This window comes from Centropristis striata, chromosome 9 (assembly GCF_030273125.1).
Source record: "Centropristis striata isolate RG_2023a ecotype Rhode Island chromosome 9, C.striata_1.0, whole genome shotgun sequence".
Classification (NCBI taxonomy): Eukaryota; Metazoa; Chordata; class Actinopteri; order Perciformes; family Serranidae; genus Centropristis; species Centropristis striata.
In genome coordinates this window covers 37,841,369-37,860,075 of record NC_081525.1, presented here as the reverse complement: position 1 = coordinate 37,860,075, position 18,707 = coordinate 37,841,369, and the positions used below count along the sequence as shown (strand labels likewise).

General features: G+C 40.7%; 1 protein-coding gene across 1 annotated transcript in view; it reads right to left on the bottom strand.

Annotated features, from left to right (window-relative positions):
- ssbp4 (single stranded DNA binding protein 4) overlaps window positions 1–18,707 on the bottom strand; it is a 119,135-nt gene that overhangs the window by 20,995 nt on the left and 79,433 nt on the right. The window contains exon 5 of the mRNA XM_059342015.1: window positions 13,557–13,646. Within this exon, the coding sequence (XP_059197998.1) occupies window positions 13,557–13,646 (90 nt within the window). The remainder of the gene's footprint in view (window positions 1–13,556; window positions 13,647–18,707) is intronic.

The following is an 18,707-nucleotide window of genomic DNA, read 5'->3' as shown; positions in this document are numbered from 1 at the left end:
AATGTGATTTTGAATCTTTTTTTTACTTTCAAAACACTATCATGCTCAATAAAGAATTTTAAATGTTGCAAATGTGCATTCATTTCAGAGTACACTGAGACATTAAACTGCATCATTTTCAATTCAATTCTGGAAAAGTTGGTGTGTTCTAAAACTTTTGAATGAGTGTATGTTACTAAACGTCCACAGAACCAACTCCAATAGGATGCTAATGCTACATCAGCTAAGTGTGTGAGGAGGTAACTCAATATACAATAGCTGTTTGTCTCCTTCCCCTCGTGGTCAAGATCACTTAGTGCAGCTTTAATTGCCATTATAATCAGAGAGCAATTACAGCATGTCTAATTTAAGTATGTGTAATAACAGCACAACTATCACATCTATTCTGTAACATCAACGAGGAATGCATATAACAAGATTTGTCATTGACATTTACAGACGGCCACATTGATTTTTTCAGGTAAAGGAAATGTTAATTGCCAAGATGAGGTCAGATCGATTCACGGGGTGGACTTTAATCAACATTCAATCACAATCATGTTGTTGTGCCAAAGGATAATTCTGAGGTATTTTTCAAACACGGTCTTATTTTTCCAAAATGTTACTGCGATGATCCTGTTTGACAGAAGCACGGCTGTCCAATACACCGTCAAAGGGCCAAAGCAAGCTTCATTTTGGTGCTCGTTTTCACTCTTCACTCTTCAAAAGTGCCAAATATTTGAACCCAATCAAACGTCATTACGGCAAATGGTAGAAAAATGAGTCCCACGTTGAAAATTTTGAAAAACTTAACCCATAAGAACCCAGACCCAGTAATCCTTAAAGGAAAATTATGGGAAACATACAACAGAACACAAAGAACAGATTTATGATATTTAAAAAAAAAGAAAAATACTAGCCCTAAATGTCAAAGATCTTTGATCCGACATATATGTTACATTGGGCGTTTATGGAATTTATGTTTATGATATTTCTTATTTTTGAATGAATAAACTAGACACCTTTTCTGCTTACTGTGATATCTGTACAGCACTTTGGTCAACCCCGGTTGTTTTAAATGTGCTCTATAAATAAAGTTTGACTTGACTTGACTTACAAAAACACAAATTTGCCTTTTTCTTTGCATCTCCACAACATATATAAAAATTGTGACATTAATAGTTTTGTTAGACTACAAATTCCATTTCAGATTTGTTTTAAGTAACAAAATAATAATAAATCAATAATAATTGAATATAAATAGCACTGCATCATGTGATGGCTTCTCAACAAGCTATTGTAGCTGTAGAACACTGAAAAACACACTTATGTACTTGAAAAAACATACATGAACATTACTAGAACATTTAAAATGTTTGTGACACCCGTGTCACCGTGGGTTCTTATGGGTTAAATGATACAGTCTTTTAAAATCCACTCTGGGCTACAGACTCAATCACCGGCATGTGAACTTCAGTTTCAGTTTGCATTTTGAGAGTGAATGAACTGTTTCTCGAGTTAATCTCTCAGCAACAACAACAAACACGGTGTTAAGTGCATTAAAGTGAATACAGTATGAGAGGACTGAGTGAACTTTGACCTTGTTGTCTCTTTTTCGACAGTAACCTCATCTGACTCCAGCAGCAGCTGCTCCAACAGAGAACTCTTACTACCTGAACATCAATACGCAGAAAAAGGGACCACCCACTGCAAACCAGGCTTATCTAGCAGCCTGCCAGAGCCTCCGTCAAGCACTCTGCTATCAGGTAACATTACAGTACAGGTGTGTGTGTGTGTGTGTGTGTGTGTGAGTGAGTGAGTGGTGCAACTGAGTGGTGATGAGTGCGAAGATGAGATCTCCCTTTTTTTTTTTTTCCACAGGTGAAAGCAGGATCTTCTTCACTTAGGTGCTGAGTGTGTGCTGGTTTGAATATCTGTGTATATTTAAGGTGAAGTCACAGTGAAAAGATAACAGATTAGGGGATTACCCATGTGCAATATAACCTCACACACACACACACACACACAATTTTGAATTTGCTTTTTCATGCAATTATGCAGAAATAAAGTCCTTCAAATCCATTCATAAAAGGACCGATTTATCCTTTCCATTGATTTCCTTTTTAATATTTGCTTTACAAATAACTTGATTAATCCAGTGATTATTTTCGAAGTGATTCACTTATAAAATAACAAAAAGACTAAAATATAATAGAAACTAGAATGACACCCAGAGAGAGAGGCTGCATTCAGGTCCCATTTTAGTTGGGATGTCATTTTCCAATTTGGACACCATATAGAAGAGAAGTTGTAATTTATTTTGAAGAGCAAAGGGAAACAGATCAGGTGAGCAAAGGACATGTGCACCAAAACTCCCACCAACTTTTTCGAGTTGTTGTTCCAACTGAGGGGGCATTCATAACAACTTTCCCAGTCAGGAACTCTCGTTTCCAATTATTCTGACACCACATGAATGCAGCACAAACATGCTATCTCACTGAGTTTACGAAAGTGAAAATTAATTTGCATATTCTTGCTGTGATTTGGATTCACTCCAATATTCAATGGCTTCTTCCTTGACCCATGCCACAACCTTCCATCAAGTTTAATAAAACTGGCCAGTAGTTTTTCTGGAATCCTGCTGACAAACAGACAAACAAACAAACAAACTGAACCAAAACATAATCTCCTTGGTGGCGGTAACAACAACAAACAAAATGTTGCATGTTTTCACAGCATTGAAATTAATAATTTTGTCTCATGATTCAAGTTAAATAAGCTTTGGGAAGCTGGAACCACTAAAGATGTATCATTCTGTCTATTAAATTACTGTTATGTGACTATATGTGTTTTACTAGAGCCTCGGTTGACAGATATTATTGGCTGATATATATATATATATATATATATATATATATATTTAAGGCCTATCAATGTCTATGCTGTGGTTTTTTTAAACTATTTTTTTACACAATATATAACGCAGAAAATATTGCTTAGTCTGATTTAGAAATAGTGCTACTTTTTTTTTTTTACATAGTCAGCAATTGACTAAAACTGAACAGTAATGATGTTTATTTAGCTATTTATTGTATTCCTATTTATTCTTTATTTTCTCAGTTATCATTTATAGAATTAGCTGAGAGAAACAATGTTAAAGTTAAAGCTCTCTGGATAAATTTGCAGAGTGGTGAAAAATCGGTGCACAATCCACATAAAAAAAAAAAAGTCTATTTCCATTCCAGCTAAAAAAAAAAGACTATATCAGCCACCATATCGGTTATCAATGAATTTTCCTGCAAAAAAAAAAGAAAAGTATACAGTAAAAAAGTATTGGCATAGTCCTCAACAGTCTGGCCTTAGTTTTTACCATTTTTCACCAATATTGTCAGCAATTTCTTAGCATAATTATAAAAAAAAAAAGTATATTGACACACATGCACAGACACGTAAGCGTCTAGACTGGTGCACCTCTCCACCTTTGTGCTGCATTTTTCCCAAAGCAGACAGCTGCACAGATACCTGCATCTCTCCAGCCTCACACAAACACTTGCACATGCTCCCTTTACATCTCTCCTTTCCTCTTTCTCCTCCTCTCCACCTCCCCTGTGTCGCTCCCTCTCTTTCCCACCCAGCCCACTGTGCCGCCCTCCCTGTGTGAGTGCTCTGTTGGCATGGCTGGCACGGTGGAGTGCCGACAGAGCTGAGCACCAGGAACCTGTGGGCGCTGCTACAGTGGGAAAATAAACATGCCTGACTGACAGCTTGAAACAAGTGAGTTCCCACAGGCACAGATACAGTGCTGCTGCGCTGCCAGGTACACCGTATAAGAGCTCAGATTTTGGCAGGAAAGATGAGCTTGTAAATACGTGTGAAAACAATACTGCTCATAAGCAGAAGCACTTATTCATGAACTCACACAGACAAAAAAGCACAAGTGTTGAGCTCAGCAGCAGCAAGGCTCTCAAGACAGGTGCTTCCAATCCCTTTCAGACATGCTAGTTTCCTTCTCTTGCTACATTGATTCTATTCATCTCGTTGTCATGAAGCGATTCATCTGAGAAGCGGGAAACTCTTCAATAGAGTCACTTATTAACCAGCACACAACATAACAACATGGTCTCACAGGAATCCGTGAAATAGCCACGGATTCGCTTAACTCAAAATCCGTGGAATAGCCACAGAATCACTCAAATTTCCGTGAAACTGACACGGATTTTGCTACAATGCAAGTTAATGACAGTCATATCCCGTGGCTATTCCAACATACAAAGTGATTATGTACAGTACAGGCCAAAAGTTTGGACACACACCTTCTCATTCAATGTGTTTCCTTTATTTTCATGACTATTTACATTGTAGATTCATCAACACTATTAATGAACACATGTGGAATTATGTACTTAACAAAAAAGTGTGAAATAACTGAAAACATGTCTTATATTCTAGTAAGCAAAGGGTGGCTACTTTGAGGAATCTAAAATACAAGACATGTTTTCAGTTATTTCACACTTTTTTTGTTAAGTACATAATTCCATATGTGTTCATTCATAGTTTTGATGCCTTCAGTGAGAATCTACAATGTAAATAGTCATGAAAATAAAGAAAAATGCATTGAATGAGAAGGTGTGTGTCCAAACTTTTGGCCTGTACTGTACATTCACTGAGTGAATATTTAGAAAATAAAACATATATTTCTTGCTAGAAATGTGATCAAAATCCATTTTTATGCAGAAACTAAGTCAAAATATTGATTTTTTTTCACTAAAAATGAGAAAACTGTCCGCCATGTTTTTTGTTCAGGGACCTTAAAAGTCACGTGACTTGGAACAAACCAATAGGAAAAGATTTCCATGGAATAGCCACGGGATATGACTGTCATTAACTTGCATTGTAGCGAAATCCGTGTCAGTTTCACGGAAATTTGAGTGATTCCGTGGCTATTCCATGGATTTTGAGTTAAGCGAATCCGTGGCTATTTCACGGATTCCTGTGAGACCAGGTTCCAACATAAAGCTTGCCAATAATCTATTCCACAATCTAGAAATGTTTATTTAGTTGTACATACAGTGTACTCTGGATGTGTTGGCCCAGTTATGACGTTTGTCCCACTGCCACTGTGGTTGTTCTGCCACTCTGTGTGTGTATGTTTTGGGTGGTTAACACCAGCTGTACTGGCTCGCTCTGTCTCTCAGCAGGTTCACACTGGGGCTAATGCAGCGCTAGCTCTGTCTGACCTCAGAGGTTATTGTTGTTGATGTGCCAGTCCGACTGTGTGTGTGTGAGTGTGTGTGTAAGTCTAACAAGACACCCCTGCGGGGTCTGGCTGCACTGATCCAGCTGCAGCAGTCTGCTTCTCCTCTACACACACACACAGCCTAGTTTTAGGCTACACAAGCACTTAAATGTTTTTATATTTAAACAATACCAGTCTCTGTCCACACAAGCATTTTAGCATCCTATCAGAAATCATCTCAATCCATGCTGTAACACCCCAAAAAACATTTCACTTAAATATACACTGATACTGGGCATGCGTGCGACGTGTAAACAGGAAGAAGATTGTAGTTGAAATTACAGAAAATACTATGCAAACAGCGAAGCAAACAGTAAAACAGTGATTCATTGACTTGGCCAACAAAGTGGAACTGGAGTATAATAACGTGATAAAGGTGGCAGAAAACATAGAGGACATATTACAGTGTTACTGGGAGCTTTACTGACCAAAGAAGGCCTGGAAATATAGAAGAACCTACACAAGTTGGATGGAATCACAGAAGACCTGAAGGCCTAGCTATAATATTTAGATAGGTTGCGCATTATTGTACCTAAAAGTTTCTGCTCCACCATTCCGAACTAAAGCAGCATTTCCAAAGTCTTTCAAAGTTTTAGGGAGAGTACTTTCATGACGGTGACATTTCCAACCGCACTTGAATGCAGCTTCATCGATGTCATAAGTTTGGGTAAGTGCTTGTGTTTTGATTTTTTCGTCCTAGTTTTTTAAACTTTCTTGCACATAATGGTAGCTGAAGTTATTCTCGACCCCCATAGCCTGACGGTGAGAGGCATCGATGTTTACAATGTTCGCACTAACTCCCGCTGCGCTTCTCCAAAGTCTTTTTTTTTTCTTTTTTTTCGCGTCCCCTGACCACCACAGCCGAAAAATACACCACCTCCACTCAAATGAATGGGATTACCTGCAAAATCTGCTCTGAACGCAGCATTACTGTAGCTTTAACATTTCCGAAACCTACTTTAACCAAAAAACAAGTCAAAAACCTAAAAAATTCTGAATCTTTTCTCTTGTGGGGACCAGCTTTTTGCCCCCCAAATGGGAATTGAGTCACCACAATGTGGCTGTGTGAACACATTTTTGTCCACACACACACACACACACACACACACACACTGCTCCTCTCTTGTTCCTCTCTATAATATGCCATAATGGAGCACAGCTCCTCTGGCTGGGCCTCTCTGGGCCTTCCTGCTATTACATCTGAATGGGCCAGCATATGGCCTTTATGGCCGCACTGTTCTCTCTACAGGTCCCTGCAGAGAGAGGGAGAGGGAGAGAACATTTCAACTGTCACAGAGGTGTACGCAGGGCGAGTTTGAAAAAGTAGCTTGGTCGGGGGGTGTGCACATGGATGTGTGTGTGTTTGCATGGTGTTGTTTGTGTATATGAGTAGGAGAGGGGAAGAAGGCGGGGGGACACGGGGAGCGTTAAATGAAGCAATTAATAAAATCATTTTCTACCCGGCTAAGGAGATAACAGCTTGGCACAGTACCACAAACCCATCAACACAACCCCCTCGCCTCCCCACCACTCATTTCAGCTTAAGGAAGACCCACACCGCTGCCCCTGATGGACCACTAACACACACACACACACACACACACACACACACACACACACACAAACAGATAGAGAGAGGGAGAGAAAGAGACGGAAGAGTACCAGTCATCTGAGTTTTATTTTCTTGTTTACAGCTGCCAACACTAGAGGGCAGTGTGTAACTGCCATCAAACTGCTGGACACACACACACGCACACACACATACACACACACACACACACACACACACACACAAACAGGGAGCGAGAACACAAAGCAGCCTGCATCACTGAACACAACAAACAAAGCCAGGAGGAACAGCACCACACACACATACACACACTCTCTCACACACACACACACATTCACACACACACACACACACACACACACTCACACACACACACACTGAGTGCACACTCATTGTCATTCCTTGCTAACATTCCTGAGAGAGCAGCAGTGGCAGCAGTAGGTCTCCTGCTAGCTCATTGTATATAGCATGGCAACACGTCAGCGAGGAGATGGGAACACGCTATCAGGGGTGTTCTCTCCCAGAGGACGGCCGTGAAATGCTGACAGCCATTTAAACATGTTAGAAAAGGCACCAAATAATTTATATATATCTGTGATCCCCTTCTTAGCTGCAGGAGCAGCTGAAGTTTCACCAACACACTGGGAAATGTGTGTGTGTTGGTGTCAGGTCTGTTTCCAAACAGATAAAACATACTGTACGGCTACGTGCTGCTGATAGGGATGAAGCATGCACAGTCAGAGACAAAGGCTACGCTGAAATCACTGTTTAACTGCAGCGGCTGCTGTTATCAACGGGTTTGAGCTAAGTCTAACAGTAGCTACAGGCAGACAATGGACAGAAGACTGCCTCTCGTTTTTAAGTGTCTGTCATAGGTGTCATTTTTGCCGCTGTCTTCTCAAGGATAAGCAGAGATGATAAGAGTCAAAGATGGTTTCTCTCCTCAATGGGTACACAGTAGTTCAGGCAGAACTAAAAAAGTTTCGCCTGCACACTCTCATCTGGGTCTTTTAGCATCTGTCTATCTCAATTCTCTATTCACAGCGCCATTTCAGATTTGGTTGAAAAAAGGTCAAAGAGCTTTTTACACACAATCTGTTGGCATCTTTTGTCCAATAGTCAAAGAGATTCAATCAGTTAAAGCAATATGTTCTTGGCCAAAGCCATTTAACAACCTCGAAGTTTTCTTTCTGTCCCTCCGTCACTGACACCAACAGTCTAAACACCCACTGAAGGACCAACTCTGACCCTGACCAAACACCGAGATCTGACATTTGACCCCTACACATAATAAATGACACCAAGCCACCATTCTGCAACCATCGCTGTATGATTTCCAGCCTCCCACTCACGTTTTAAAAGCATTCACCTTATTTATCTGCATCTTTGTAACACAGCTGACCCGGACGAACCTCGAGATCAGTCTTACCTTTGATAAATAAATTACCGAGAGCAGATGTCTCCCTAATTCACCATGCGCCTGCCATGTGTCAGCTTTGAACGGGTTCTTAAAATCGTCTTTGATACCTGGATTGCTTGTTGTTAAATGTGTAATCAAACCTAATCCTCTTGTTGTGCTTTTTGGTGTTCTCCCTGAAGAGCCGCAATTACCTGCAGTAAAACACACTGCCCTTGACTTTGGATCTCTTTTCTGGCAAGAGGAGCCATTTCAGTTTAGTAAAAAGAGGCTGCCCCACCCTGAACGGTTTACAGATTTAAAAGGAGCACATTAAGTTTTTGAGTACTTGGTGTACCATGTGTAGATCAGAGAATAAGGTCAATAAAGAGGGATTCTTTTGGTGGACCATATAAATCTCTAAAGAGCACAATTTTATTGAATTTTGCTGTGTTATTTATGCTGCATTTGACCACTTTTTTCTTTTCCACACAGTTTTGTTTTGTCCCTAATGACGTACAGTATCGAGCAGCTACCTCCAGGTCTGAACAGTGAAGCCAATGTGGAAGTTCCTTAAACCTGCATTCTTTCTAATGGCCACTAGGGGGCGACTCCACTGGTTGAATGAATGAGAAAAAGATCCTACTCCTCACTTGAATTATGACCTCAGTAAAAAACATTTCCAATGAGTTTATCGTCTCAATTGCAACTTTAAGTGTTGCAATACAGCATTAAAGTAAAATACAATAAAGTAGGGTAAGCTTAAGGACGTGGCTACCTTGTGTTTGACAGGTCACTACCACAGTGCATTGAATGTTTTCATCTTATAACTTTGACCCTTTCAGTGTGTTTTCACTTCATGAAAGTTCTTTTTAACCTTTGGTGGCTTAAAAATGTCTTGTTTTTAACGTTTGGTTATACTAAAAGATACTCTAAGGAATTGGCTGTTCATTTTGAATAACAGATGCCCCTTGCTAACAAAGCTACCGCTACAATTAGCTTGTTAAAAACAAGCAACAGTCACTACTTTTAAGGCTTCAGAACCACAAAGCAATGGGTGGCATATACAGTATAAGGTATATGTTTGGTATATGGAGTTCGTCTCCTCGTGTTCAACGAGATGAAATCTATCTCTTTATGCAGTAATAATGAACTCTCCCACTTATATTTAACTTTGATTTTGGTGGTGTAACCACTGCCTAAAATATGTTAAAACCACATATTTTAGTTAAATGTGTTGTGAGATTACTCAATTCTACAATTTGTTAAACTGGCTAAAAAAGCCTGTTACCTATTCCGCCAACAGAATTCGGTTCGCAGTTAGCATAAGACCATAGCTTCCTTTGACATCTAGTGCCTACAGTTTGTCTGAAATCTGCAGCGAAAGTTCATATTTTTCAATGTACTCGAGAAATTGCAGATTGCGAAGATTTGCAAACCGTTACAGAACACTGAAGTTCCCATAGGAATGAATGAACTTTTCGTTGGCACAAAGCTGTTTGCCAATGAGGCATTATTGTCTATACATGTGCTTTGTGCATATACTGTATGCATTATAAAAAAACTGAAGTACAGTGTCCCTGATATATTTCATTTCTATCTATGGAGCAGCAGATGGAGGATTAATCCATCAACTGTCCACTATTGTCGTCAGCTGTCATTTTTGTGATCACACATCTCTGAAGGCCAATAAAAAAACATTTTTGAAAGACTTTTGTGACGTCTCAGTGTCCTCTCTCCTCCTCCACCACTCTCTGCTGCTTTCTCTTTCTCCTCCTCCCTGTCATTAACTCCGTCTCTCCTCTCAGCCTCTCCTCCCTCTTTCTCCTCCCCCCGTCATCTCCCCTTTTGCTTGTCCTCCCCAGAGGGCCATGATGCAGCAGCGATGGACTTTTGCTGTGAGGAGAGAGGGATTATATACCAAACGTATAGAGATGCTCACACCAACACAGCATTTCTCTCTCACTTTTTCCTTTTCTTCCTACTTAAAGCATGTCTCTCTACATCTATAATTTTTTTCTCTCTGCAGGAGTCTGACGCTTGGCTCGTCCTGTGAGCTACAGATTAGGGGAGCGAACACCCTCCACCTCCATTTTCCTCCACTGTCCCTCCTTTGCCCCTCATCCCTCTCTCCCAGGACCGTAGCCAATAACAGTGTTGGGGTCACCCATGTTAATTACCGCGCTAGTGCAACTGGGAAAAAATTCTGCAACACACACATGAACAGTTCACACACAACGGAGTTGGTGAGTAAGCATGTGTCACTGAAGCAAGTGTGTGTGTGCGTGTGTGTGCGTGTGTGAGAGCGAGAAAATAATAGTTTCAAAGACAAGGGAAATGGAGAGAGTGAGGAAATGTCATGGAGAAGGATGCCAGGCGCACGAAGGAGAGAGGAGAGGGAGAAGGTGGCGAGAGGAAGCAGACCCGAGGATGAGAAATGACTAAAGCACAGAGAAAATTCAGTTTTAGTAGATACAACCGTTTCACAATTCAACATAAAAAACACAATAAACATTGTTGAGTCTTTCACAAAGGAGGAAATTTCACACTGGGAAATGACTGACCTTACACTCAGTGCAACTGAGCAGTGAGATGAGAGTAAAATCTCAACAAAATGTGGGAGGGTAAGATAAAAAAAAAAAAAAAAAAACTGCTTCCCCTTCACCTGAATGAATAAATGAACTGCAGAAAAGTCAGTAGGCTGCATTTTCAGCAGAGACCGCAACCATTAGTTCACCAAGGAGTGAATGTCAGCTACCTAAGCAGTGTGTGTGGTTTCAGCTCCAGCTGAAGTTGAAGGATGCCATATGAACACATGGAAATATGCTGCTGTTCTGGCAACAAGTCTGCTTGATTTAGGGAAATCTGATTTAACGTTTAGCGGGGTGCAAAAGAACATTTTCTCTGTGTGTTTCTGTATTCTCTATGCACAATTTTGATTTTTTGTTTTCTTTACCGCTTTGCTGCTCAGATTAGCTGAGCTAAGCAAAGAGAAAAGAAGAGAGGGAATATTGCGGTGATGCAAAGAAGCAATCCATCCTGTCTTTCTTCTCTCTGTCTTCGCTCTGCCCGTCCCGTCTGTCTGTCTGTCTGTCTGTCTGTCTGTCTGTCTGCCTGTCTGCCTGTCTGCCTGTCTGCCATGCACACAGGGTCTATTTATGGAAAGCAATGTCACTCATGCAACACCACCAGCTTTCTCCCTGGCCTGCTCACTGCTCATACATCATTAACATTCTCCACGACCCCTGCATGCACGCACACACACACACACACGCTCGTACAAACACACACAGACTGCACAGTACACGACATGCTGCCAATCAACCAGCACAAAACAACAAGACAACGCAGGCAAAAGGCTATACAGCTCCACACTGTATGTATTTACACATCAGGGATACTAAACGTCCAATAAGAGCACATTTGTAAAACATGCTTGATCATCAATAACATGCAGAGCATTATGGAATATTGCACATTGCCACCATTTTGTCCAAATACATACTTTATACAGCTGCAATTAAATCAATTAAACAAAGAAACATATGAGCAGTTAGCTGGAAAGACTGGGGGGAAACAGCTAGCTTGGCTCTGTATAAAGCAACAAACTCTGCCCAGCACCTAAATATCACAAATTAATATCTTATATCTGTGTTATGTTAGTGTTGGTGTGCTTTAGAGCAGTAGTTCTCAATCTTTTTGAGTCGCGCCCCCCAATTTAACATGCATGTTGTCCGCAACCCCCGTTCACTGAACAGAATCACGCACAGTTCAGATCACCCAAAAAAGACCAACAAAATGACCAGAAAAGACACAAAATGACCAAAAAAAAACCACAATGACAAAAAATACAATAGGGACCTCGCAGGTCGTTGCCTGCTCGGGCCCTAATAAAGACACAAATTGACCAAAAAAGACACAAAATGACCAAAAAAGACACAAAATGACAAAAAAACACATAAAATGACCAAAAAAAGACATTAAATGACCAAAAAGACTAAAACACATGAACACATGATCACTTTAACACAGTGGAGACAGAGCTGACTTCCAAAATGATTTGGCGACCCCCAGAAATCATCTCGCGACCCCAATTGGGGTCGGGACCCCAAGGTTGAGAATAGCTGCTTTAGAGAACTCAACAGGCAGATTTTATCACCTTGAACAGAGCCAGGCTAGCTGTTCTGCCTGTTTCCATTCTTTGTGATAAGCTAAGCTAACTAGCTGCTGGCTTTAGCTCCATCTTTTCCATACAGACACGAGAGTAGAGCTGAATATAGAGAGTAGAGCTCATTTTTCATGCAAAAATGGCATAAAAAGCTGTTTTCAACCTCTCAAATATTGAAATCCCCTGCTTTCTCTGAATCTGTTAAACACAGTAACTGGAAAAAAAACAAGGTTTAAAGGCTTCACCTTGAACTTTGAGAAACTGGGACGGATATGTTTTACTATTTTATTAAATTTTACAGATTAGGGGACAAAATTTAAAAATCTTCTACCTTTCCTGTACAATAAAATACAGCTAGAATTATTCCTTGACTTTCTTTTTTTTTTTTTTTAATGGTGTGATGTAACACAACCTAATATTTTCAGGTTATTCTTACATGTGACTACTCTTTCACTTACATACAACTGTTATTTACACTTTTTCTTGTTAATTTTGAGTGAAAACTATTTTCCATTTCTTGTTCACCTCTGGCAGTTCGCTGAATATATTTGCAGATTTTCCAGATTTTGAAAGCGTTACTAGTTTCCCAGTGTCACGGTGTCATATAGGGCTTGTGTGCATGCTTGTGTTCTGTTCACGTATCAGAAAGAAAGGAGAGAGTGATGGAAACACACAGAAAGAGAGAGAGAGAGAGAGAGAGACAGTGACCTCGTCAGCCTCAGAGAACAGTGATGACAGGAAGAATTAGTAACACAAGTAACACAAACCAGAGAAAATAGCCTCCTATTCTCTCTTATCCTCTTCTCAACCAAAAAAAAAAAATCTAATAGCACTTTCACTTGCTCACTAGAGCAACATTTCATACTTTGGCAGATTCAACATTTCATAAAAAGCTCTTTTGAAGTCAGTCAGCTTCAGACAGAGCACCAGGAGTTAACAACCCGAGCATGGACATATGGGACAGAGGCAGAGAGACAGAGAAGGGAACACATCTGGACAGGGATTAGGACAGCTAAAGAGGCTAAAAAAGGAGGAGGAGACAGAAGGATAGGCTTAGTGATGGCGATGGGAGGGGCGGGGGGGTTGGGTGATGGGTGACATGGGGGTGGGTGAGGGATGAAGTCAGCTAGAAAGTTCTTTTTCTTACTTGAAAGAAGCCCGGGGGCATCGGTCCTCCTGGCATGCCATCATTGGGTGGCATGTTGCCCATCACTGGACTGGGAGCAGCGGCCGCACTCTGAAAAAAAACCACAAGAAACAACAGTTTACTATGAGTATTTCTGTTTGATGGAGAAACAGCAAGCAGCAAGGTGTTAAAATAATCCTTTGCTCGCTGAAAATAATGGAAACAGAGATATGACATGCAGAAATTATCTGCAGCAAAACTTCCAACCCTGATTACGCTCACTGCACAAATGGGGCAATTACTGATAACTGATGAAGATATGATTATTTAGTCACAGTGATAAATTATTTGATGAAGGACACAAAACTATCTTGTCAAGATGCAAATAGTTTAGAGGGAACATTAAGGCTTCAGAGTGCCTCCAGTGAAGCTGTTTGTACGATGCACCATCTGACCACAACAAGCATAATCAATCGAACCGTTTCAGAACGAGCTGGACCTGAAGATGTGAGAGAGGGGTCGGGTTAGGAACAGGAAGAGCTGCTGTTTCTTTCTCTAACAAAAGGAGATACAACTATTTCAGATCTGCTGCTAAAACCCAACACTTACAACTGCTTTTTCCCCTATTTTCCCATGCTTTTATGTTTAACCCTTAATAGGGCGCTCATTGTAATACTTGCAAATTCCAAATTTCAACCCTATTTCCCAAATTCAACCCCCTATTTTGAGAAAAAACTTTAGAAGATTAAAGTGGCAAATCTGCGAGAAAAAAAAGTTGCAAATTTACTAGATTAAAGTTAGATTAAAGTAGCAAATCGACAAGAAAAAAAGTTGCAGATTTACGAGATTTAAAGTGGTGAATCTGTGGGGAAAAAGGTTTTGTTTTTTTTCACTTTTCTCGTAAATCTGCAACTTTTTTCGCGCAAATTTGCCACTTTAAATCTCTTAAATCTGCGACTTTTTTTCTTGTCGATTTGCTACTTGAATCTAGTAAATTTGCAACTTTTTTTCTCGAAATATTCTCAAATGTCATGGTGGACCTGTCTGTGACGTGGCCTGATCTTTGCTGATTAGCTGGAAGAAATCCATGTGGCTCTACGACCTCACAGAGAGACATGGGGACCCAGTTTTGATATCCACTGAAGTTACCAAATATAGTTCTTCGCCCGATAAAGGGTTAAGTGACTGATGGGGACAACAGTTTTTGGACTTGGTCAGGTATTGAGTGGTCGACAGATGCAAAATGAGCTGCAATGTAATCACACGGGGCAAGTGCCCACCTTCAGTGTAATGTTATGTCCAATAAATATGGAAAGATGATAAAGTCTGGTTCCAACATCTTGTCAGAGGTGAATTGTTTGCAGAAAACAATGGTGAAAACGTGAGTGAGAGTTGGACAGAGGAGCCCTGGAAACAGTTTGTTGTGTTGCAGTACAGGAAGAGAAGCTTAGTTCAATAAAAACAATGTTTCTGAATTGTCCCCACAAAATGTCATGTAACATTTTCCGCGGCTTCCACAGACTTGCCTTTGTTGGATATCGACAGGCTGAAGTTGTGTGACTGTAGTTACCCTTTAGACCAGGAAGACCACTGCCGGTCACAAAGAATAACTCCTAGATACGTTTCCCAAAAGAAATTGCCAGTAAAAGAGAGGAGAGAGCAGCTGCACAGAGAGAGAGGAGCTAGGCTAACGGGAACTGTAGCTAACTGGCTAAAGTTAATGTCTTGACCTTTTATCTGTACAAACGAAAACATGGCAGGATAACACCAACTTCTCCATCTTTCCATCATGTTGTCAGACATTCATAATAACAATCTGAGCCGGTCAGAGGCACACAAAAAAAAGCACTGAAAAATAGTGTCCAAGTTGAAAAACACAGAAATTTAAAGCAGTCATATGAAGTGTTGGGTTTTTTACTGTAAGGACTTTTATTTTTCAGTCAGAGTTTTTGTGAATGTACAATCTGCAAATGCCTAAATTCCTGAAATTAAAGGCCTCCATGTCGGGCTGGAGCTCAAACAGTTTCATACCAGAGTTCTGATGCAGATACCCGACATCTTAATTTGACTAAACTCTTGTTTAATTAATTGAAATACGCCAAACACCTTTCATTTATCTCAAGTTAAGGAAATATCTGATTAAAGAATATACTGTATATAAAAGTCAGATTAAGCTCTCCTTGCCAGCTCTCAAAACATTTTATACGCAGTATTACCGACTCAACTAATTGGGTAAGTATGGAGGTTCATTACCCGGCCCATCCCCATGCTTTGGCAGATTTTGTTAAATTCCTAGCAGTGTTTAGGCTCCACTTCATATTGATGAAAAATGTCAAAAATGTAAATCAGTAGCATAATCTTGATTTATACAGAGCAGCCTTTATTCCTGCATGCAGCCCTCAGTTTGAATATGGCTTCCAAATATATTTCTGGCAATATTTCCTTCATCTGTGCTCTCAATTATAATGATTTTCAACATCGGGGAGAAGACAGATGTGACACTCGCTGCTCTGGTTTTCTTCTGAGGCAGCGAGGCTGACAGGCGGTGTTTGGTCATGACTGTTTTGTCAGAGCTCGACATTCACACATGGCCGGCGCGATGAGAGGAGGAAACAAAAAAGTTACCCAAAGAATACATTTTCAGTCAGAATGTGGAGCCAGCTGTGTGGCTCTGTGGAGGATTATAAAGCTACAGGCAGCCCTTTTTACATACTGACACTCTGTCGTCACAGGAAAACAACCGGATTGGTTCTGTGTTCAAATACTCTAGCAACATAACTTTGTATTTTCCTGTCAGGTGACTTGATTAATATGATATTACACTTCTCAAAAGGTCAAACCGTTAGACTTTGACACCACAGACTGCGGTTTGAATCATGTCTCTTGCAACAGTCAGAACCATGACCGCAGTCTTTCCTTAACCTTATCCAAGTAGTGTTAGTTACCTAAATGTAACCATATGTTAACCATGGAGGCAGCAGATCAGAAAACTGCTCGTATGAATCATAAATACAGGATGGAGGACTTGTTGAGAGGAGCCAGAGAAGCTTTAAAATTGTTGCTTTTTTTAAATTTCATAAAATCTATTCATAAACACTCCACAAAATGTACAAAAACACACACAATGCTCTCCTGCCGCCCCTCCCCCCACTGTAACTAGAGCTTCACTCACTTCCAGAGCAAACAATCTCTCCATCCTTCGGCTGACCCGCACGGCCCAGACACTAACTAACGGGCCCCGGGGCCATGAGGCAGGATGCGCACACACTGCAGTGGTAAGAGGGTGCGAGTCTGTGGGACTCTGAACAAATCATAAGAGACTTACAGAGTGTGGACATGGACATACAGAGAGAAAACGACACAGAGAGATCTCAAAGGGTGATGAGAGGTCGGACAGTGAGGAACAGAAACAGTCTGCTGAAGATGCCTCTATAGAGCTTTATGTGTGTGTGTGTGTGTGTGTGTGTGTGTGTGTGTGTGTGTGTGTGTGTGTGTGTGTGTGACCTGTATCACTTCCTCTCAGCCTCAACAGTAGACAAGCATGAAGAAGTCAAGAGTATCTACCATACCACAAAGTAAAGAAGCATACGGCTAACTTGCTGGCCCCCAGCATCCCAGACTTATTAAGGATATCTTGGACCTAGCTCCACTGATATGAGGTCAATGTATAGTATTCTGCCTTTTACTTTCTGTGTGTGTGTTCTGGGATATGTGCAAAGCGGCTGCAATGTTCACATATTTCCCTGTGTTTCTGTTCAACTGCTAACTTTTAAATTTGGACAAAAATGCTAGATAAATATCCTAGAAAGACACTTTACAGGATATTTTTTAGAGTCCACACAGTTACGACGAGAAACCCAACGCAAGACCAGAGTCAAGCTTCGACCAAATTATGTTCGCAAGAATTTTTACAATACACAATCATTTTAAAAATAGATCATTCATGCAGTGATGGGGGCTGAAGTGGCGTAATATCAATGTCTTGAGCAGTAGCCTGATCGTTCACACTAGAAGCACATTTCTCAGCACTAGTCCACAAGAGATTCTGCACCTCTGCTCTTTTCTAATCACGCGTAGGCCTCGTCCGTCAGTCTGCTTGTGTGTGTGTGTGTGTGTGTGTGTGTGTGTGTGTGTAGGCCTAGGAATTTAAAAGAACACAAGAACAAATAGCAGTGATACTAGGCTATTTCTAACAAATGAAATGAGTGGGCGGATTTTATAGTTCAATCATTTGAGGAGTAAAAACAGGAAAAATTCAAACTCCAGGAGATCAGCAGGGAGAAAGAAAGTCCTGTAGTCTATACATATATAACAAACCATCAGTGTGTTTTTATGGCTGAATTTTTTACAGCTTGTTCAGAATATAGACTAGATACGTAGCCTGGGTATACCCATACTGCCTTGCGTGCTCGATTTCATTTCGAACCTGCAGACAGTCTGGAATCTACGGCTGTTTCTTAGCCCTGTTTTAGGAATCCAATCACAGAACGGATCCAACATGGCTGCAGCAGACGCAAAACTCTCTTTCGATCTAGCTATAGACAGTTCTAGATAGTTTAGAGCCAAAGTTTATTTTAAAAGAAGAACAACGTTTGACTTTACATTCCTGTTTCACCACGAAAAAGGATGTTTTAGCCTTGCTTCCGACTGGATTTGGCAAAAGCCTAATCTACCAACTAGCCCCGCTACCGCTCGCTGCCGTAACCACGGTGATCTGGCTACGAGTCGGGGGACAGCGGAGCCCCCAGAGACCCCCAGCAGCTCGTAATAAGGCGTAAAAATAAATAATCTTGCAGAAAGCAAGAACTGGAGAAGCAAAGCAGCAAGCAACACACACACACACACACACCAACACTGGTAGACTGTGAGCTGAAACTACAGAGCAGCCAGAGTCAGAACATGCTGCAAAAAAATGTCGCAGAAGCAGAATTGAGCATTTTAGTCTCAAAGTAGAGATGGGCTAGTCTGGCTATGTAAACATCAATTTCTTTCGCTCTACATACATCATCTGGTATAACTGATACGATTGGCTAAGAGCTACCTACAGACGCTTTTAATAGACATTCGTATCGCCCAATAAACGGCTCTGGAGAATCGTAAACCACGCCTCCTCTACGGAAAAATGAATAGCTGGTTTCCAGATTAGATCTCATTTGTGATTAGTCTGGTGTT